This window comes from Leptodactylus fuscus, chromosome 1 (genome assembly GCF_031893055.1).
Source record: "Leptodactylus fuscus isolate aLepFus1 chromosome 1, aLepFus1.hap2, whole genome shotgun sequence".
NCBI classification, from domain to species: domain Eukaryota; kingdom Metazoa; phylum Chordata; class Amphibia; order Anura; family Leptodactylidae; genus Leptodactylus; species Leptodactylus fuscus.
The window spans coordinates 289,200,320-289,223,544 of record NC_134265.1 but is presented as its reverse complement, the minus strand read 5'-3'; the positions used below and the strand labels follow the sequence as shown (position 1 = coordinate 289,223,544).

Sequence of the window (23,225 nt, the reverse complement as noted above, 5' to 3'; positions counted from 1 at the left end):
ATGATTCAAGAAGGAGAATATCTCCATAACAGGGCATGTCTTAGTGGCTGAGATCCCTACTCACACATGGGCAGAACAGTGATCCCTCAGCAGTTCAGTAAAGTGTATAAGATAAGATAAGATAAGATAAGATAATCCTTTAATAGTCCCACAATGGGGAATGAGTCCATATACAGTGAACCATGCCTCTTCAAGGAGAGCCAAAAGGGCACAGTGCTAAGCTGAGAAATTCTGCCTGTTATTTTAGCAATTGATAGGAGTTTCACTATGACATATCAGATTTTTTCTAAAATGATGGGTAAAAACGTCCTAGATAGAAAACTATTCATTGCAGGCACCAATCTGTTTGTCTCACTCTAAAGATGAACCATCTTTCAAAGTCTATAGACTGGGCAAAATGAATGCATCATAGTGTCATGTCTAGTGGTCAACGATTATCCAAGAGGTATACTGCACAAAAGTAGCTTCTGCGAGCCATTTTATAGGGCAATAGGGGGGCACTTTTTAGATCCATTGTCTAATCAGACCACTCCTGTCTGTATTCAAACATCTGGTTGAAACTTAACTATATCCCAAGTTTTGCGGCAATCTGACATTTCTATCTTTCTGCATTATTTATTTTTTGTCAACAACTATATATTTGCATATTCTAACAACTTTCACTTATGTGTTACAGTGGATTTGTTTAGGCTATTGTGTCATAGTTATTATGTGTGAATATCCGGTACACAGACATCCATTCAGATAACTTTCAGGTCACTTTTATTTCATTTGCCAGTAATTCATACTCAGGAGGAATGTATTGACTAAGCAAACTATGGAATTACGATGAATCTTACTGTAAAACTTTCTACATAAAAATAATAAGATAGAAAAGTGTAGATTGATTTTCTCATCCAGATAAACAGACTGTCCTGCTTTACTCACAACATGGTCACATTTGAGGAGACAGAAGGGACACTTCGTAATTTGGCTCCATCACAGTCAAGTTCTAATCCACGGCACAAACATTGCTCTGGCACTTCCCCAAGCACTGGATAAAATGAAAAAGGAACATGAGAGAAGAGAATGGCAGGGCATTGAAAGGTCACCTAGTACTAATGTCTGCTTATGAAGGGTCTCTTCTAATTGTCAGTGGCAGTGAGAACATTTTATAGGAAATAACAAATTACTGAAGTAAAATCTATTCATTACTAACCAAATTTGCAGAATTGTCAACAGTTTAACTCCTAAGAGATATATTCCAAATACCAGGTTCCCACCAAGAAATAACATAATGAACTGACATCTTTTGCATCTGCATGTTGAGCCCAGAAGCACTGGAGCATTAGGTCATCAGCGGGAACACTTGGATCATCACCTGAAACTATTGGGTCAGTAGTGGAACGTGTTGCAGCTATGTTTTGCATATAATATTGATCTGGTGCCCAAAAAGAAACAAAATTATCAGTATTTACTTATGATGCAGTACTTTCCTTGGACTTTCCTGCAAATCAACAAATTTTAGTGGAACTCTAAGAGTAAGACCCCCATATAGCGAGCCACAGCCAAAAAGCTATGCAGGAAAAACTGTGGTGCAAACGCATTGCAGTTTTTCCTGCATCGCTTTTCACTGAAAGTCTACAGAGTTTTCCTTTGTGGATTTTATGTTTCTATTATACCTATACGAAAAACGCCAACGTTTCCATAGCATTGAAATTGCAGCATTTCCACTTCCAATTTATTTCTGCAATGTGTGGATGGGAATAGCTACAATTCTATCCATTTAGCAGATACTGTAAAACTCTGCGGTTTTTACCCCAGAGGTTATGCTAAGTGGGAGAACAATAAAATGTAGCCAGCTGATCCAGATGTATGAAAAGTCCGCGATAAATAAAATATAACTTTTATTTTAAATAAAATAAAACAAGTTACATAGTAACTTTGGTGTCATATCTCTGTACAAAAAAGCTACGCGTTTCGGGACGCTAGTCCCTTCCTCATGGCTCAAACATGTAACACCAAACTGATCTTTTAAACCATTACATCGAGATAACTCCACCTCCCGCCCAATCTATTAACCCTTACATTGTAAGCACACAAAAACATTAGAATAAACAATGCATATATAACAACTCCGTATATATAACTCAATGTGTGTACAGTAAATATCCATTACAGGGCGATACATAACCATTAACAATAATATATATACCAATATAATTACCGCGGACCATATGTATGAAACTCTCAATTTGAATGTAAACCTGTCTGCTGGCCCTACTGCTCATGCACCAATCTTAAATACTAAACTGCAAGACAAATCCTACAAACTAAAGAAAAAAAGCAAAAGAAAAAGATTAGAAACCGTCCTACTCACCCTCCCCGAAGAAATATACTGTTGAACCTGTATATAATCCTCGCACTCTCATGTTGTTTCCCTATAGTGCGACCGACTTCCTGATACACCTGGTAACCATGGTATCCTATTTCTCCTCGGTCACGTGACTAGGAAACGTCACATGATCGGAGGATAATGCACAGCCAAGGTATAACCAAGCCCCCAGGAAAAATACACTCATTCCACCACTTAAATTAAGACCAGATTATATTAGATGTCAATCGATTTATAAGGACTTTAACTGTCAAAAGACATTTTTACAGTGAGGACATAAGTAATAATTTACAGTCCAATACTATTGTAGATGTACAGGGTAATGTTGGGGATGATAATATATGTGATGTATTGGATAATGTGTCTCTTTCGTTTAAAGAACAGGTGTCTTTGATATATTTAAATGATCTTGAGAATGAGAGTGTTCCTTTCAATGACCACTCTATCCACAGGATAGGAGTTAATTATACCAATCCTGGTTTCTATCCCCTGAAGTCTCGAGCTTCGGTCTATGGCCTGTTTCAGCAGGCCGTAGAGGCGGACCTCGAGACTTTGGGGGATAAAGTTCATTATGGTAGTCATTCTGACAATCTTTCCAAACAAGAACAGCAAGTATTAAAAAGTTTAAAAAATCGGAAAGATATTGTGATTAAACAATCGGATAAAGATGGGAAGGTGGTAGTTATGGATAGTTTGGATTATTTGAGGGGATGTTTGGATATATTGGAGGATGATACTACTTACAAGCTACTTGATTGTGATCCAACGCATCAGGTATATAAAAAATTGGAATCTCTTGTGGGCAAAGGGGTTTCCATGGGAATATTTTCTTCAGAGCAGGCAAAACATTTGATACCCAATCATCCTATCATGGCCATTTTTCATGGCCTCCCGAAAACACATAAGGGGCGTATACCACCACCATTACGCCCCATTGTGGCTGGTATTGGGAGTGTCAATGAAGCCTTGTGTACTTGGCTGGACGATTTACTTAAACCTTTGGTTTGGCGGACACCCAGTTTCTTACGTGATTCAAAAGCAGTTTTGCAGGTTTTTGATAATTTTGAATGGAAGCCTAATTATGTATGGATCACGGCCGATGTTGAGCAGCTTTATTCGAGCATACCACACGACGTTGCTGTCGTAGCTTTAGAATATCATTTATCCAAATACAGTAAATTTTCTTTACAGTTATGTGAATATATTTTGGAAGTTACATTATTTTTACTCCAACACAATTTTTTTTAGTTTTGATGGGAAATATTATTTACAGGTTAAGGGGGCTCCTATGGGGGCCCCCTTTTCTCCATCTATAGCAAATTTATTTTTAGCATGGTGGGAGGAAGATTTTGTTTTTTCGTTGAGGAATCCCTGCTTCAGCAACGTCATGTGGTATGGTCGATATATAGATGATTTATTGTTTGTATGGGAGGGTGACACCAACTTGATTCCCGACTTTATGAGTTATTTAAATCATAATAGTTTGAATTTAAAATTCACCTATGCACAAAATGCCACTAAGATTTCCTTTTTAGATATTGAGCTTTATTCAGACATTGAACGAGGTACAGTCGTAACTAGCATCTATCGTAAACCCACATCAGGGAATAATGTGCTACTAGCTAGCAGTCTACATCCTAAGCACACTCTAAAGTCAGTTCCACTTGGAGAATTATTCTGTATTATATCTGATGATACAGATTTTCAAAATCAAAAAACAATTACTCTTGGTAGACTGCGTGACCGTGGTTATCCTAATTGGAGCCTTGAAAGAGCTGGAAGAATAGTGGATAATAAAACGCGGACATCTCTGTTGAGAAACAATAGGGGCAGAAGCTCTATAGAATCGGATCGTAAGTTGGTTTTTTCAACTCCTTATTCGAGACAATTTAATCAGATAAAAACAATCATACTCAAAAATATGCCGATTCTTTTGCAGGATCCAATAACACGCATAATATTGAAAGAGGGAATTCAAATAGTAGCCAAGAGAGGGTCTTCCTTGGGTAGTCAACTGTCCCCCAGTTTATACTCTAGTAGAGATAAAAATAAGTCCACCTGGCTAAATTACAAAGGTTTTTTTAAGTGTGGTTTACCACGGTGTGCAGTTTGCCGGTATGTTAATAAGACTATTACATTCTGTAGTTCGGATAATATCCATGAATTTTCCATCTTATCTTTTCTAAATTGTAACACGGATCACGTGGTTTACGTAATAGAGTGCATTGAGTGTAAGTTAAAATATGTTGGGTGTACGATTAGGGCGGTCAAGGTGAGGATTGCAGAGCACATTGCGGGGAGTAGTAAAGAACATGACAACACTTCAGCTGTATCTCAACATTTTTTCTTTCAACATCAGGGCAATGTATCTAGTTTGAGGTTCTGTGCAATAGAACAAGTAAAAAAACCTCTTCGTGGAGGAGATTGGAGAAAAAAGGTTCTCCTTCGAGAAGCCTTTTGGATAAGGAAATTGAAGACTAGATGGCCGTCTGGTCTTAATTTAAGGTCTGATCTAGCTTATATTTATTGAATTCCTTATAAGTAGATAGAAACTTGTGGATTATGAGATACAGATTTTCACTTACATATATATCTCTCTCTTTTTTTCAGTGGTGGAATGAGTGTATTTTTCCTGGGGGCTTGGTTATACCTTGGCTGTGCATTATCCTCCGATCATGTGACGTTTCCTAGTCACGTGACCGGGGAGGTCATGTGACCGGAGAAATAGGATACCATGGTTACCAGGTGTATCAGGAAGTCGGTCGCACTATAGGGAAACAACATGAGAGTGCGAGGATTATATACAGGTTCAACAGTATATTTCTTCGGGGAGGGTGAGTAGGACGGTCTCTAATCTTTTTCTTTTGCTTTTTTTCTTTAGTTTGTAGGATTTGTCTTGCAGTTTAGTATTTAAGATTGGTGCATGAGCAGTAGGGCCAGCAGACAGGTTTACATTCAAATTGAGAGTTTCATACATATGGTCCGCGGTAATTATATTGGTATATATATTATTGTTAATGGTTATGTATCGCCCTGTAATGGATATTTACTGTACACACATTGAGTTATATATACGGAGTTGTTATATATGCATTGTTGATTCTAATGTTTTTGTGTGCTTACAATGTAAGGGTTAATAGATTGGGCGGGAGGTGGAGTTATCTCGATGTAATGGTTTAAAAGATCAGTTTGGTGTTACATGTTTGAGCCATGAGGAAGGGACTAGCGTCCCGAAACGCGTAGCTTTTTTGTACAGAGATATGACACCAAAGTTACTATGTAACTTGTTTTATTTTATTTAAAATAAAAGTTATATTTTATTTATCGCGGACTTTTCATACATCTGGATCAGCTGGCTACATTTTATTGTTCTCGTACTTGTATCCAAACGGGTTGGGTCCTTCCGTGTGCCGTGCTTCCAGGACTATATCTGAAGAAAAAGAACTTTTATATGGTGAGCCGAACTATTTTTGCATTTTTTTCGTTAATGCTAAGTGGGACCCCAGCCTTAAATGTGAAACACACATGGCCTCCATCTATAGCTTATAGTTCATGGTAAGCTAATAGTCTTTGATTCAGTAACTCTGTATAAGGACCTGGTCATAAGGTAGGTCCTCCTGCTGCTATATTACTCCCGATAAGTGACGTTGGCTCAATGATAACCAATTGAACATTTTTGGCTTTACTGTGTGTATCTGCTGCATTTCTATCTATTTCAATTATATAATGGTAAGGTTAATAAAAAAAAAAGACACAAGTCCATCAAGTCAAACCTAATATCCTACAGGATTAATCCAAATCAGGGAATTTTGTAAGGCAAAGTTTTTTGTTTTTTTTATAGTATTCAGAGTTCTCTAGATATTCTACTGTCTACCAAAACTATGGTACTCAGGCTACATTGCATATACCTTTAGACCAGCGTCATGTCCTGTATCTTTTGCTGTCCATTGATCATTAGTTGTTTATGGCATTTACACAAACCAATAACTCATTGACTACATTGATGAAAACAGCATTGCCTCAGAAGATAAGAATTTACCTCCCTCTGTCACTACTAGTGAAGAATGTTTACGTAAGAACATGTCCTAAAAAGTCCTGGATAGTGACACCACAAGTCATTGTTCATGTAATGATGCATGAATACTCCTTCAATTTTCTATTTTCTCTTCTTAACTCTTAGTTTTATTCTTGTCTTGTTAAGATTTAGTCATCATTATGGCTGGGCGTTCCAGCAAACACTCTTTTATTATTGGCAATACAGAGGGAATAATAATAATATGTTATTTTACTAATTGTGAATTCTATAAAATCATATACATTGCACAATGCCGCATTTAGAAGAAAATGATCTGCTGCATTTACTATCAAGCTTGTTCTTGGTAGTAAACCTTACAATCTGCATTCTTAAGCCGTTCACTCCATGCTGTATTTAATGTATGCTATATATTGCACTTCTGTCATTGTTGATTGAAGTTTATAAGATGGTTTTGTTCACAATATTCTAAACCAGCGTTTCAGATTCTTACAGAGTAAGAAGAACACAAAAGTAAAACCGATTCAACATAAACCGTAAACGCCATGGTTTGACCCCAGTCCCTGCAAAATGGATTTGAATATGACTGCCATCCACACATTGCAGAAAAATATGCACAATGGAGTTGCTGCAATTTCCAAAACCGTTATAATTAGGAAAACACTGGCGATTTCCCTCTAGGTATAACTGAAGCAGAAAGACTGCAGAGGAAAATTCTACAGACTCCCCTATTTCTAGCAAAGCATTTTTCTCATTATATTCCTTTTAAGAACATATGCACAACATGGCAGAAAAACTACCATACCAATAAAAGCTATGTACAAGGTATGTAAGTATTCTCTTATTGTAGAACAGACTTTCAACAGTTTTGAAAGTAGATGTCCAGCAGTGCATCAGTGATTAAAAACATCCATGTTTATTTCAATCCATTAAAACATACCATACACATGACCGTGGTCACTTAAGTGATTTGATCTTAAAGAAATCATATACTAAGAACTCAAATGACTTGATTTTATGTATGAGTTATTACCTTTGGACATATTCATTTTATGTTTTTAATAATTCAAATAAATATGGATATTTTTAGGAGCTTATACACTGCTGGACAAATACTTCTTTTTATATCTGTATCCCTGGGGGTCTATTGCAGTAAAGGGATTAATGTCTGTCATTGGTTACCTAAAGCAGTAAATGATTGATGTTTGTATCACTGGTGGTATAGGCCAGTTAGGGGTAAATGTCTGCAAGGCCTTTTGTAGTAAGTGTCTTTGTGTCAGCATTCCTGGTAATCTGATCTGTATTCTTGGTCACCCAAGGCACTGAATGGGTTAATACTTGGTGGTCTTGGGCATTAAAGAGGTTAATGAAAGGATCTCTTATAGTGCACAGGTTAATGTCTATATAACTGGTGGTGTAGGGGAGCTAGAAGGTCAGAATGGTTGTCTTGGAAGGTGATATTAAACTACACTTCTTATTCTCAGGCAGTGACATAACATCCATTGGTCACATGGTCATACTGCAGCTCAGTTATATTCAAATGTTCCATTCACTTGTTACATCATTCAGTCTATATATATATTCAGCGACGCCTCATACTTGCATTAATAAAGCAGATAATTTCTGCTATATATGTGGTGAAGTCACTTTTGCCTCACAAAAGTGAAGTTTGAGTCCCATGGTTAAGAAAGCCTACCACTTGTATTTTGGCTGCAAAATAGGAGATCAGGACAAGAGTTGGGCTCCACACACAGTGGCTGAACAAGAAAAGACAATCTACGCCTTTTGCAGTGCTAATGGTCTGGAGACAGTCAACTGACTATACTGCCAATTGCTACTTCTGCAAGGTGCCTCCAATAGGGAAAGAAATTTCGAATAAAAAGAAGTGGACTTTACAGTATCCAAATATTCCATCTGTGATACGTCCAGTAGCTCATTCAGAAGAATTGTCAGTTCCAATAGCACCAAAAACAATCCCACTCGATTCCACTAAGGAAGAAAAAGAAGAAGCGTGTGGTCATGAACTATCTACCTCGCACGGTCAAGATTTTCTTTCATCAATCTCCAGCGAACCACACCTTATATCGAAAAGTGAACTGAATCATCTTGTTAGAGATCTAGATCTGCTCAAGAGTAAGGCAGAGCTCTTAGGTTCCAGACTTCAACAGTGGAATCTGCTAGCAGATGATGTTCGGATTTGTTTCGGGACCATCAATAGCATCTTGTCCAATTCTTTTTCAAGAGGATGACCTTGTTGCATGCAATAACCTCTGCAGTTTAATGAGTGGAGGCTATTTATTGATTCATCCAAGCTGAGCCTTAAAGCTGTCTTACTGCAAAATGGCAATTGCTTATGCAGTTCAAATGAAGGAAACATAACATGAAACCACTTTTGAGATGCATAAACTATGATCAACATCTGTGGTGCCTCTGTGGTAACTTGAAGGGGGTTGCGCTAGTGCTTGGTCTCCAGGGTGGATACACAAAGTACTGCTGATTCCTATGGGAATAAGACAGTCGTGCAAGATCAGACTGCTACAAGAAAAGAGACAGGTCACTCCAACAATCACTGCCACAAGGGACTAAAAATATTATGCATCCAGAGCTGATTGAACCATCAAAGATTCTGCTACCTCCATTGCATATCAAGCTGGGTCTTATGAAGAACTTAGTAAAGGCAATGGATAAAAATTAAGAGGCATTCAAGTATCTCCTATATAAGTTTCCAAGGTTGAAGCAAAGATAAAGGAAGGAGTCTTTATTGGTCCTCAGATTTGTGTGCTTCTTCAAGATGACAAGTTTCACTGTTTGCTGCGTGGGAAGGAAAAGGCTGTATGGGAAGCATTCCGATTAGTAGTAATAAATTTCCTGGCAAACACCAAGGAAGATACTATGAAGAGTTGGTGGAAAATCTCCTCAAGGAATATAAAAACCTGGGATGTAACATGTCTTTAAAGATTCATTTCTTGCACCTACGTTGCAGAGTTCAATAACATATTAGCCTAAATATAATTAGAATTTGTAAAAATGCTTAGACATGTCTTTAAAATATAGTTGACTTCAAATACAGCCAAATTTCCGAAGAATAGTTTTCACAATTTTATGAACAATAAACTTGCACCTATATGATTGTAGAGGTCACAACTATATATTACTAGCTTCTGCCCATGACTTCATCTGTGTGGTTGGTGTCAATGATCCGCCTATATTCAGCAAGTTGCTGCCTTCGGTAGGTCACCTGCTCTGGCATTTTGGCAGTTCTCAAGCTGTCCTGCAGCTGAACTTGTTCCTCACGCCGTGCCTGTGATTGTTCTGGCATCTCATCAGCTCGCTGGGACACCATATAATGAGCGTGTTGTTGGCGTCGATGATCCACCTGCTTTGGCGTTTCGGCAGCTATCAAGCTGGCCTGCCGCTGAACTTGTTCCTTCCGCTGTGCCTGTGCTTGTTCCAACATCTCAGCAGCTCGCTGGGATGCCCTATAATGAATGTGTTGTTGGTGTCAATGATCCGCCTGCATCTGGTATTTGTCTTTCCCCCCGCAGATCAGAAAATATGCAGGTGCTTGTACAGAATGGACTCAGTGTTATCTGTGTGTTTACATAGAGAGATAACAGACCTGGCTTTATCAGCAACCTGCAATTAGCCGAGAGAGTCCTGATGCCAAGAGCAGTTTTTTGTTTTTTTTTCCAACTGTAATTTTTATTGAAAGGATTTTCAACAAACAAAAAATAACAAAACAAAAACCCAAGAGAGTAAAAAAAGGGCACTTACAAGATGCCAAGAGCAGTTTAATATAGTATATTAACATAAATTCATAACAGTCGAGAAGCCATGTCATTTATTGGGATAAAAAGCAACCTATATGTTAATCGAGGTTACAAACTATGTGCCAAATTTCATCCAAATCCGTTCAGCCATTTTCGCGTGATTGACTAACAAACATCCAAGCATCCAAACTTTCACATTTAGAATATTATTAGGGTAATCTATAAAATTTAGATAACAGTAAAGCAAGTTTCTCACTATCATAGAAACTAGAGCCAATTGACAGTTTTCCTTGTGATATTTGGTTCAGCACATGAAAATCATTAAGAAATGGCTCATTTTATTTCTGAACTAAACAACTATTGAAAATTTGTAAAACTTGTGTTATAGATGCATACATGGAGGAAATAGAGTGAACTGTGCAGCTGAAACTGTAAGGCTGCACAGTCCTCTCTGTAGTTGCCCAGTCATTCAAGAGCACAGTGCCAGATCATCAAAAGTAATTCTCAAGGAATACACATAGCATCAGACTTTCCCTGAGCAGAAGTAACTTCTGATGTGTGCAGTTGTGCTGCTATTCTGCTTAAAGGGTACAGTATTGACAGAGCCCACATTAAGTTTGCTATTGGGGAAATCTGGATTAGAAAGGTTGTATTTTCCTGTGTAATCCTTTTGTTTCCAGGATATATAGCACTGTATGGTATTTACCTTTCCTCTCCCTTGAAATACCATTGGCAGGATTGCCTCATATCTATGGCTGCAATATTCTGTTCTGTTATCCCAATAAGTATTAGTCAGTATTTTCAATATTTTCTTTATTAATATAATGCATTATTAAAATTCATGCTCTTTGTTGTAATACTAGCTGTCTATCAAAATGAATAGACTGCTTATGCCAGCAGACAGCTTATCACAATGGGCTTTACTGTTGTATATTGTATTTGATGCATTGGCAATACTTGGATTTATAATGTATTCCAAAACTGAAGCAATTAATAATTCAAGTGTCTCTTAAGCATGCCGGTTATCAAACATTCCTTCCACACAACTACACCTAATGGAAGAAATCAATATTTTAGAAAAATCAGTTTGCCGCTTATCTCATATTTTGCCTAGGGGTTCTATTTTATGTTTGAGTGTAGCAGTCTGGTAAGAGACTTTCATCAATGTAAAAATTATTTGCCTAAAATAATATTTATGATAGATATACTGTTCAGCACTTTACCACCAATAATTTAGGTGTAACGTGTTCATCAATCATATATCACACAATAAACTGAAGAACCACATAGCAATCTTGTGGAAACTACAGAATGTGGATTGTCAAATTTGACCATTAGCTTACGGTCAAGTGCAACTCCCATAAGTATGTGCTATGTGCTAACTACAATGTTGGTCAAAAGTATTGGCACCCCTGCAATTCTGGAAGATTATGTAGATAATCTGTTTTCCCTTAGCCCAAACAGCAGCACAAGATGGGGTATTCCTGCCCCTGTGTACTGTTAGGACAGGTGGAACTTTTATTAAACTAACAAGTTGCCCTCCCATAAAGGCCCAGGAGACCTCCCCCTCCCTGTGTTAGTCTCCAAGCATCATACAGAATATAGCCGTGTATAACCAACATAAGTCAAAGGGAGGGAGCTTTGTGCTGCTGTTTGGGCTAAGGGAAAACAGATTATCTACATAATCTTCCATTCCCCCTACGCCCAAACAGCAGCACAAGATGGGGATTTAACGAGTAATACCCCTTCTAGGGAGGGCGATCCTGGCAAGCTGAAGACAGGATAGAGTAACCAAAGGATTTTGCTTTGGTGGTGTGCAAGTCCAGTCTGTAGTGCCTTGCAAAGGTTAAATGTGAGGACCAAGATGCAGCCGCACAGATTTGGTCCACCGAGAGAGATTGTCTCTCTGCCCAAGACGCGGCTACTGCCCTAGTAGCATGGGCCCGCAAAAGTTCCGGGACCGGCAGACCCTGTGCCTGCAGGGCCCCTGAAATAGCTTCTTTAATCCACCTCGATAGTGTGGCCTTAGATGCCTTACTTCCCCTATTGTGACCCAAAAAATTAATGAGCAAGTTATCTGCTCTGCGGAATGGGCGTGTCCGATCTAGATAAATCCGCAGTGTTCGCACAAGGTCCAGGTTGTGCATTCTCTCCTCCCATTCGGAGGAGGGAGAGGGGAAAAATGTTGGTAAGGTTATTGTTTGGTTAATATTTTCCATCGTGGGAACCTTTGGCAGAAATCCTTGGATAAATCTGAGCTGGACTCTGTCCGGAAAGAAGGTTGTATATGGTTCCGAGGCCGCCAGGGCCTGAAGCTCCCCTACTCGCTTGGCCGATGTGATTGCCAGCAGAAAGGTTACCTTCCATGAGAGGTATTTGAACTCTACCTCTGTCAGGGGTTCAAATGGCGGGGCACATAGCCCTTGTAGGACCGCAGCTAGGTCCCACTGGGGAGCCGGGGGCCGTACCGGGGGTCGGAGCCTAGAGGCCCCTCTTTGGAATTGCCTTATGAGAGGATTCTGCGACAATCTGGTCCCTAATAGAGCGGATAGTGCCGAGACATGCACCCTTAGAGTGGCTGGGGACAAACCCTTGTCCAATCCCTCCTGTAAGAATTCCAGGACTGCCTCAATGGATGATGTATCGCATTGCCTTCTGGCCCCCCAGTCCATAAATACCTGAGCCAATGTCCTTAAGACGGCCTGGGACAATCCTCTGTCTCCACGTACGGTGCGGTCAACCTCCAGGCAGTGAGGTTGAACCTGTCCAGATCCTGGCAGAGCTGACTGTTTAGAGTTACCAGGTTTTGGACACGCGGAAGCCTCCAGTATGTCCCTCGACTCATTAACATGAGGTGGGTAAACCATGCCCTTTTCGGCCAGAACGGCATGATGACAATGGCCGACGTCTGGTCCTGCCTGAGTTTTGCCAATACCCTGGGAATCATCGGAATCGGAGGAAAAACGTATACTAGTTTGAAGCTCCAGGGTATTGACAGGGCATCGATCGCCAAGGGATTGCCGTCCCGATACAGGGAGCAAAAGACTCCCACCTTGGCGTTGTGTTGGGTGGCCATCAGATCCACCTCGGGGAGACCCCACATCCTGGTGAGTTGTTGGAAGACTTCCTGGCTCAGAGACCACTCGGCTGTTGTTACTAGGCCCCTGCTTAGCTGATCCGCCAGGACATTGAGATGGCCCTTGATGTGCACCGCTGACAACCTGGATAAGTTCCTTTCTGCCCAGGAAAAGATCTGGTTGGTCACCCGCATCAGGGAGGGAGACCTGGTGCCTCCCTGTTTGTTGACATACTGCACGGCCGTTATATTGTCTGTTCTCACTCTGACCGCCTTCCCCTGCACATGGGGAGTCAGCTTCCGAAGTGCCAGATATATTGCGGTAAGCTCTCGCCAGTTGGAGGAGCGAGTCCTCTCCTCTTGGCTCCAGGTTCCTCTTATCAGGGTCTCCCCCAGATGCGCTCCCCAACCTGTGAGGGAGGCATCTGTGGTCAACAGGGTCCAGGAAGTCTGGACCGTGGACCTCCCGTCTCTGAGTTGGGACCACCATTCCAGTGATCGACGGGTACTGATGGATAACTGGATAGGCTTCTGAAGTCCAGAAGGACTGTGGTTCCATTCTCTCAGGATCTCGAGCTGTAAAGGGCGCATATGCCACAGTGCCCAGGGAACTGCCTTGATGGCCGCGGACATAAGTCCTAGGACCTTCATAGCTGTCCTGATTGTAACCTTCCTGGTTCGGGATAGGTGGTGGACCGCTCGACCAATCTTCTCCTTTCGAGGAGAGGGCAGGGAGATCGTCATACTGAGAGAATCCAAATTGAAGCCCAGGAACTGAATCCGGGTTGATGGAACCACTACTGACTTCTGCCAGTTTACTAGCCAGCCCAGCTTGCTTATGAATGCCACTGTGGTACCCAACTGTGTGGCGAGAGCCTCCCTTGACTGGGCTTTTAATAGCCAGTCGTCTAAATACGGGACAATAAATATCCCCTGGAGGCGCAGGGCGGCTACGACCGGAGCCACTACCTTTGTGAAGGTGTGGGGGGCCGAAGATATACCGAACGGGAGAGCCGTAAACTGGAAGTGATGTAATCTTCCGTCTAGATGTGTGGCAATTCTTAAATACTTCCTGTGTGGAGCATAGATGGGAATGTGGAGGTATGCGTCCCTCAGATCCAAGGTGACGAATAGGTCTCCTGGCTGCAAAAACGGGAGAACCGACCTTATGGTCTCCATCCGGAACCGGACCTTGCGGATGAATTGATTTACATTAGGTCGATAATCATGCGCCACCCTCCGGTCGACTTTGGCACCAAAAACACGGGCGAGTAGACGCCTTGACCCTGCTCGTCTAGAGGGACTGGTTCCAATGCAGCCTTGATCACATACTCCCACACGGAGCTCTGAAGATGAAGCTGCTTGGTGCCCTGAAGAGGGCGGGTCCTCCTGTATTTGTCTGGAGGGGGGGAAAGAAAGCTTATTCTGTAGCCATCCTGTATAAGCTGGAGAACCCATGGGTGTTGGATGTATTGATGCCAGGCGGCTAGATGTAAAGAGAGGCGACCCCCCACTGCGGCTCTGCAGGCGAGGGGATGGTGATAGTCAGAAGGTGGATCTCTTTTCACCACCATGGGCGGAACCTCGACCGCCTCTTGATTGGCCGCCTGGGCGCCTCCGAAATTGGCCTCTTGACGTGCCTCTGGAGGCCGCATAGCCCCGAAAGGACCGTTGCCTAGCCCCTGCAGACTGGGGGAGGCTTTTGCCCTTCGAGTCGGCCAGCCCCTCCATTATGCGGTCGAGCTCACTACCGAATAATCTGCCCGTCTCAAATGGTAAGGCGCACAAATTAAACTTTGAGGCATTGTCTGCCCTCCAGGGTTTGAGCCAGAGGGGACGCCTCGCGGCAGTTGACAACGCCATAGCCCTAGCTGCCAGCTTGACCTGGTAGAAAGCCGCCTCAGAGAGGTAGTCAGACATTAGAGTAATACTTGTCATGGCTGTCAGCAGATCGTCTCTGTGGACCCCTGAGTCGATGTCTCTCTCGAGGTTTGAGACTTCAGCCCGTAGCCTGGTGACTACCTCACTGGCCGCAATGCCTACTGAGGTCTGCGCTGCAGAGGAGGCATAGATGCGCCTAAGGGACCCCTCCGCCCTGCGGTCCATCACATCCTGGAGGTTCGAACCATCCTCCGCTGGTACCACGGTGCGCTTAGATAGTTTAGAGACCGCTATGTCTACCTTAGGCGGAGGGCCCCAAGAGCTGGACTGGGCTTCTGCTAGGGGAAACAGTGCCCTGAAACGCCTGGAAGCGTTAAATGGACGTTCCAGAAACCTCCATTCCGCTTCCATCCTCTTAACCATTTCCGAGTTGGCCTGGAAAGACTTAAGGGAGGTAGATGGAGTCTCCTCAGTAGGCTCTCCCACTTCCTTGGCCCGTACAATTTTTAGCAATTTGGGCATCCTCTCTACAGCAAAGACCGGTTTAACTGGTTCCAAGATGTCCTCTTCAGAGGAGATCTCATCTAGGATCTGTAGAGTTTCCATAGGGGGGAGAGAAGGAGGGGATGACTCCAAACGAGGTTTTTTTGATAATTGGGAGATAGAAACTTTCATCTCCCTCATTGACTCCTCCACAAACTCCCTCACCCAGCCAACAACATCTCGGACGGACGTGTCCTCTGACGGGGGCCCACGGCACCCACGGCAGCACTGGTATGCATAGCCGTCCGGAAGGGGCACCTCGCACTTAATGCAGGCTAGGTGGCGTCGCTTGGCGGTAGCCTTCCTCTTAGGGTTTTCAGGTACAGAGGAGGAAGACGACATCTAAGGAGAGATATATAATCAATTAATCTCTTACCTTCACCTTAATCTTTTCAGAAATCCTTTCACAAAGGTTTGCTTAGCTGCCTTCTGGTTGCCCAAGCAGTAGCAACCTGTTAGCAAGAGCTGACAGGCAAACTAAATTGGGCCAGCAGCTTTAAATAGGGCGGAGGGGGGGGGGGGGGGCTAACCTTGACCACGCCCCCAACCACCTCAGCCTAATCAAATAACTTAGGGGGCACACTGGGCAATCCTAGCCAAAAAAGGAAGCCTTTCTGGCTTCCCTAGGTGGGGAAAACCTTTCCCCTCACAAGCCCCTACCTGTAATTAAAAAAAAAATCTCCGTCCGGCGCCTCGGCTCACTGGTACGCATGTGCCGGACGGAGGGCCGCGCATGCGCGGTATGGGCCACGAAACGGGACCCGCGCGCATGCGCAAAGCGGCTCCCGCGCCTGCGCGGTAGAGCCGGAAGGCCGCGGCGCACACACAGTGTCCGCGGCCGGAACAACAGAGGCGCCGGCAGGTTCCCCCCTCCGCCCAAAGGAAACTATGTTCCTAGGCGGCTGGGAGCGGCGCCGGAGCACAGAATGGTGCTGACGATGCGGGACCAGAAGCTGCACTTCCTAAGAAGGTGACCCCCACTACCCCCAGGTAAGTCCCAAGGGGGAGCGGAGGCCCACCCAATTCAGATGGGAGAGGAGACCTCTCCCTCCACCTGTCCTGGTAACAGGACAGAAAAAAACACAGGGAGGGGGAGGTCTCCTGGGCCTTTATGGGAGGGCAACTTGTTAGTTTAATAAAAGTTCCACCTGTCCTAACAGTACACAGGGGCAGGAATACCCCATCTTGTGCTGCTGTTTGGGCGTAGGGGGAATGTCAGATAATACTCATTTTCTTCCAGAAAATGATTGCAATCACAAATTCTTTGGCATTATTATCTTCATTTAATTTGTCTTCATTGGAAAACCACAAAAAGAATTGTCAAAAAGCCAAATTGGATATAATTCAACACCAAACATAAAAAGGGAGGTGGACAAAAGTATTGGCACTGTTTGAAAAATCATGTGATGCTTCTCTAATTTGGGTAATTAACACGAGGCCACACGGTGGCTCAGTGGTTAGCACTGCAGCCTTGCAGCACTGGAGTCCTGGTGTTCAAATCCTGCCAAGGGCAAAAAACCATCTGCAAGGAGTTTGTATGTTCTCCCCGTTTTTGCATGGATTTCCCATATTGCAAAAAGACATACTGATAGGGAAAAATGTACATTGTGAGCTTTATGTGGGCTCACAATCTACATTTAAAAAAATAAATAAATAAATAAATAAATAATAATTTGTGTAATTAACAGCACCTGTTATTTACCTGAGGCACCTAACAGGTGGTGGCAATAACTAAATCACACTTGCAGCCAGTTGAAATGGATTAAAGTTGACTCAACCTCTGTCCTGTGTCCTTGTGTGTACCACATTGAACATGGCGAAAAGAAAAAAGACCAAAGAACTGTCTGAGGACTTGAGAAGCAAAATTGTGAGGAAGCATGAGTAATCTCAAGGCTACAAGTCCATCTCCAAAGACCTGAATGTTCCTGTGTCTACCGAGCGCAGTGTCATCAAGAAGTTTAAAGCCCATGGCACTGTAACTAACCTCCCTACATGGGGACGGAAAAGAAAAATTGACGAGAGTTTTCAACACAAGATTGTGCGGATGGTGGATAAAGAACCTTGACTAACATCCAAACAAGTTCAAGCTGCCCTGCAGTCCGAGGGTACAACAGTGTAAACCCGTACTATCCGTCGGCGTCTGAATGAAGAGGGACTGTATGGTAGGATATCCAGGAAGACCCCACTTCTTACCCAGAGACATAAAAAAGCCAGGCTGGAGTTATCCAAAACTTACCTGAGAAAGCCAAAAATGTTTTGGAAGAATGTTCTCTGGTCAGATGAGACAAAAGTAGAGCTTTTTTGGGAAAAGGCATCAACATAGAGTTTACAGGAAAAAAAAGAGTCCTTCAAAGAAAAGAACACAGTCCCTACAGTCAGACATGGCGGAGGTTCCCTGATGTTTTGGGGTTGCTTTGCTGCCTCTGGCACTGGACTGCTTGACCGTGTGCATGGCATTATGAAGTCTGAAGACTACTAACACATTTTGCAGCATAATGTAGGGCCCAGTGTGAGAAAGCTAGGTCTCCCTCAGAGGTCATGGGTCTTCCAGCAGGACAATGACCCAAAACACACTTCAAAAAGCACTAGAAAATGGTTTGAGAGAAAGCACTGGAGACTTCTAAAGTGGCCAGCAATGAGTCCAGACCTGAATCCCATAGAACACCTGTGGAGAGATCTCAAAATGGCAGTTTGGAGAAGGCCCCCTTCACATCTCAGGGACCTGGAGCAGTTTGCCAAAGAAGAATGGTCTAAAATTCCAGAAGAGCATTGTAAGAAACTCATTGATGGTTACCGGAAGCCGTTGTTCGCAGTTATTGTGTCTAAAGGTTGTGCTACCAAGTATTAGGCTGAGGGGGCCAATACTTTTGTCCGGCCCATTTTTGGAGTTTTGTGTAACATGATCAATGATTTGACTTTTTTTTCATTCTCATTTGTGTTTTTTCATTGCAAGCAAAATAAATGAAGATATTAATACCAAAGACTTTGTGCTTGCAATCATTTTCTGGAAGAACATGAGTATTATCTGGCATAATTGCAGGGGTGCCAATACTTTTGGCCAACACTGTAGTGATGTGTGTATGTAAACCATTTTATGTATGCAACAATAGTAGAAGCAACTGCAGGTAAACTAAGAGATCAAACATGAGAATCTACACAGTAGTTCTTTTGTCTTCTACTGCCAAGTGGCCTCACATGATGGCAGTATTTCTTTGTATAGTCAATAGGTATGGTTTTAGTCTTTTATCTTTTATATTTGTGTGACAAGAATCACTTATACAGTTTGTGATGTAGTTTTCTGCGCTAAAGCTTCATGTACAACTAAAATGAAGAGGGAGTGTTATGAAAGGACCTTTACAATTCATTTTGTTGCACCCACTTCTGGCTTTTTTGTGCCAAAAACATTCCGAATAACTAGGGCAGATAATCTAATAGTTTTAGATAGTGCAACTTTAGATTAGACTAACTTAGGCTTGGTTCACACCAGTGATTGAATACCGTACTGGGATTCCGTCCCCAAATCCACTTGAAAAATGCAGAGACAAAAGTACTGCAAGCGGGTGGTCTATGGAGTCCATGGGTTTCCGTGGGCAACCGATTTGTAAGCAGATTGGGTTTTTTGGAATTCCCAAATGGACCTTAAGAACGGAAATCCCAGCGCAAGTCTGAACCTAGAGTTAAACAACGTGTCTAACAAAGTATCTATTGCTGTTTGGTAAATATGGTGCATTGTTAGACTGTCTAAGTCTAACATTATACCACCTATTAGTTGGCCTGGGGCTGGGACATCAAGTACTGTAAATGCTAAAACAGTGCTTTACAGTCCCTGCAAACTGGATCAGATTCTAGTGAATCCCATGCACACATTGCAGAAAAATGAATGCAGTGGAAACACAGCTTTTTCCAAGCACAGAAGCAGTTTCCCTATAGGGATAATTGAAGCAGAAAGTCTGCAAAAAAAATCTCTGTGAACTTTCTTTGAAAAGCGCTGCAGGGAAAATAGTGATACATTTTCAGGGGGCATTCACACGAAGTTAAGTGCCGCTGATTCTGGCACGATAACTCTCGTAAGAATCAGTGCTGCAAAACAGAATCCCATTGAGTTCAATGGGTTCCGTTTTACGCACGGTACACATCGAAATCAATAGGTAGAAAAGCCTTCCATTGATTTCAATGTGTACCGCGCGTAAAACAGAACCCATTGAACTCAATGGGATTCTGTTTTGCAGTGCTGATTCTTATGTGAGTTATCGTGCCAGAATCATCGCCGCGTTACTCCTTGTGAATGCCCGCTCACATTCTGTTTTCCTTCATCGCTTTTTTGCTGTGGCAAAAAACCTATGTAAGTAATACCTGAAATTTTTTCTAACTACTTGCTGGAGTGTATTTAAGATTCTGGTGCATGAATTTTTTAATAACTGTCACAGCTGCCCACAAATTAATATGTATGACTATACTTCTTAGGCTAAATTTGCACAATTGTGGAAATTAACATGTGTGAAAACAGACAAAATGTTCAGTATTATCACAGCCATTTGCTATGAATCTGGAACTTATCTTCACTGATCCTACATAGAGGTAAGTTGAAGTAACCAATATGGATCAATTATAGATCAATGGATCAATTATGATAAGTTCTATTTTTGGACAGTCCATCAAAGTGGACCATCAGAAAAATGGGCGTGTGAATAGATACACTGAAATCAATTTGTTCTAAAAATGGCTGTATGATGGCCATTACAAAAATAGCCTTCACATTGCCAATTTTGATGTTTATGTAAATAAGTTTTTAGTTTTTTTGGATTACTTTGTATAACAAAAGTGTAAATTTTTGGCACACACTGTTTTGTCACAAAAAATTGTGACTTTTTGCCATTTTCCATCATGCATGCCACTTTTGGAAAAAGCGGCCAGATTGGGGTAGGAACCTCTCAGCCTGACAAATTTGCTATAGCAGCAGAAAATTGAGGCACACAGAACATCCCGAGTAGCTTTTTCCCCTTTCCCCCTCCTTTTATTGTATAAACCAGCAATTTGGACAGGTGACACGGCTTTCCCTTCCACGTTCTCACGCTGTTGGTCCTGCAACATTGTCTGCACACTTTGGTCCTCAGCCTCCACTGCAGGGACAATTCACAGTGCTCCTCCAGCATACCACATGCACAGGGTATGGTGGTGTAACACTGCTCTACACCTTCGTTTGCCTGGCAAATGGAGTCACACAGGGGCAGAACTGCTCTGTGTCCTTCAAGAAATCGAATCCTGGCTGGTCAGGGAACTGGAGACGTGGCGTCTACATCTCACGGCCACATGAGCCCTGTGGGGGCTGAACTGGAGGAGAAGAAGGAGGAGGAGGACATTGGAGCACAAGCAATGTGTTGCGATATAGATGGGTTTTTCTACACAGGTGACAGGAGAGGAGGAGCAGGAGCATTCAGAAGAAAATGCAGAGTGTGGCAGTATGCAGTGGAGATGGCTACAGGGAGCTCCTCCGAGTCAGTTGTGCACCTGGCCCGATGCATGCTCACTTGGTTGCATAGTGACAACCAAATTGTGACCATTTGGCAAAGGGATAACTACTGGCTCTCCACCATGCTAGACCCTTACCCTTGGTCAAAAATACGGCCCTTTTTTACACCTGCTGAGAGGGAGGACAAACTGAACAACTATACAGACATCCTATGTAGTCAGTTGGCCACTGTCTATCTGCTCCATCCTCTTGCAGGTCTGAGCGGGGGGCCCTGGGCGCTCATCTTGTACTGCCATGGCTGCTGTAGAGGAAGGGGGTAGAGAAGCAGTATAGGCTCCATCAGTAGCAGCCTGTGCCTAGAGTTGCTGATAAGCAGCTTTCTTTACTTGCATAGTGAAGAAAATAATTACCAGTAGCTAGACATAGAGCAAAATCTGAACTAGCAGGTGGTGGCATACTTGGAGTGCACCGTGCTACTCCTTATCGAAGATCCACTGGACTACTGGGCTGCCAAGCTGGATTTGTGGCTGCAACTGGTCAAGTTTTCCCTGGAAAAGCTGTCCTGCCCAGCTAAGTAGTGTGGCATCAGAGCGGATGTTTAGTACGGCGGGGCCATAGTTACCCTAAGGAGAACTCGCCTGTCCACCCAAAATGTGAAGAGACTGACCTTTGTCAAGATGAATCAGGCATGTATCAGCCATTATTTCCACCCATCAATGCCTGATTCATCAGATTAAATCATCCATGCTGCCTCACCCAAACCTTGACAGGTTTCTTCTGGATACCTGCCTCTGCTACTATTCTGATGCTGCCATCTGCCTGCAGCCACACATCTAAAGCTAAGTGCTTCTTCTTACAGCCACCATCATCAATGGGTACTGTTTGTGCCACCCACCTCCCCACTTTGTCACCGTGTCACTCTGTGGCCTCCTAAGGCTGCTGCCACATCCACATCATGATGTCACCTTGCCACTGTGGCCTCCTCATCCATGCTGCTGCCACATCCCCATCATGATATCACCTTGCCACTCTGTGGCCTCCTCATGCCTCTGCCATTTCCACAATATGTCACCTTACCACTCTGTGGCCACCTAAGACTGCTACGACCTCTACATTATGTCACCTTGCCACTTTGTAGCCTCCTAAGGCTGCTGCCACATGCACATTATGCCACCTTGCCACTGTGGCATCCTATACCTGCTGCCACCTCCACAATATGTCATCTTCCCACTCTATGGCCTCCTAAGGTTGCTGCCAACTCCATATTATGTCATCTTGTGAGAGGACGATGTTAATGTATTAATATTGATAGGTTTACACTACCAGAAGTCTGGATTTTTGCCCTTTAAAAGGATTCTATCATTAAAACTCAATTTTTTCTCACTAACACATTGGAATAGCCTTAGGAAAGGCTAGTCTTCTCCTACCTTTAGATGTCTTCTCTGTGGCACTGTTTGGTATAAATCCTGGTTTTCGTAGATATGCAAATGAGTTCTCTCGTGGTACTGGGGGCGGGCCCCAGCGCTCTAACAGAACTGGGGGCGTCTCCAATGCTGCGAGAGAACTCTCCAGTGCCACCTCCATCTTCACCTGTCTTCTTCCGGCGCAGGCTTCAAACTTCTAGGCCTTGGGCCTAGGGCAAAGCCCAACACAGTATTGTATGCAGCCTTTTTTTTGTGGCCGGCGGGCATGTGCAGTCGGCTGCCCGAGGCCTAGAAGTTTGAAGCCACCGCCGGAAGAAGATGCAAAGAGAGCCTGTTCCTGAAGAAGATGGAGATGGCGCTGGAGAGTTCTCTCGCAGCATTGGGGATGCCCCCAGTGCTGTTTGAGTGCTGGGGCCCGTCCACAGTGCTGCGAGAGAACTCATTTGCATACCGACGAAAACCGTGATTTATACTGAATGGCGGCGCGAAGAAGACATCTAAAGGTAGGAGAAGAATAGCCTTTCTTAAGGCTATTCCGACGTGTTAGTGAGAAAACATTGAGTTTTAATGATAGGATCCCTTTAACAAAGCTAAGCTGCAGTACCAAACATGAACAAGAGTGGCACTGTTTTCAGAGACCTTTACTTGTAATCT

At 43.0% G+C, this 23,225-nt stretch overlaps 1 protein-coding gene across 1 annotated transcript in view; it reads right to left on the bottom strand.

The window, feature by feature from the left end:
• The window catches only part of RXFP1 (relaxin family peptide receptor 1), a 198,065-nt gene that overhangs the window by 30,581 nt on the left and 144,259 nt on the right, over positions 1-23,225 (bottom strand). The window contains exon 4 of the mRNA XM_075287825.1: positions 928-1,033. Within this exon, the coding sequence (XP_075143926.1) occupies positions 928-1,033 (106 nt within the window). The remainder of the gene's footprint in view (positions 1-927; positions 1,034-23,225) is intronic.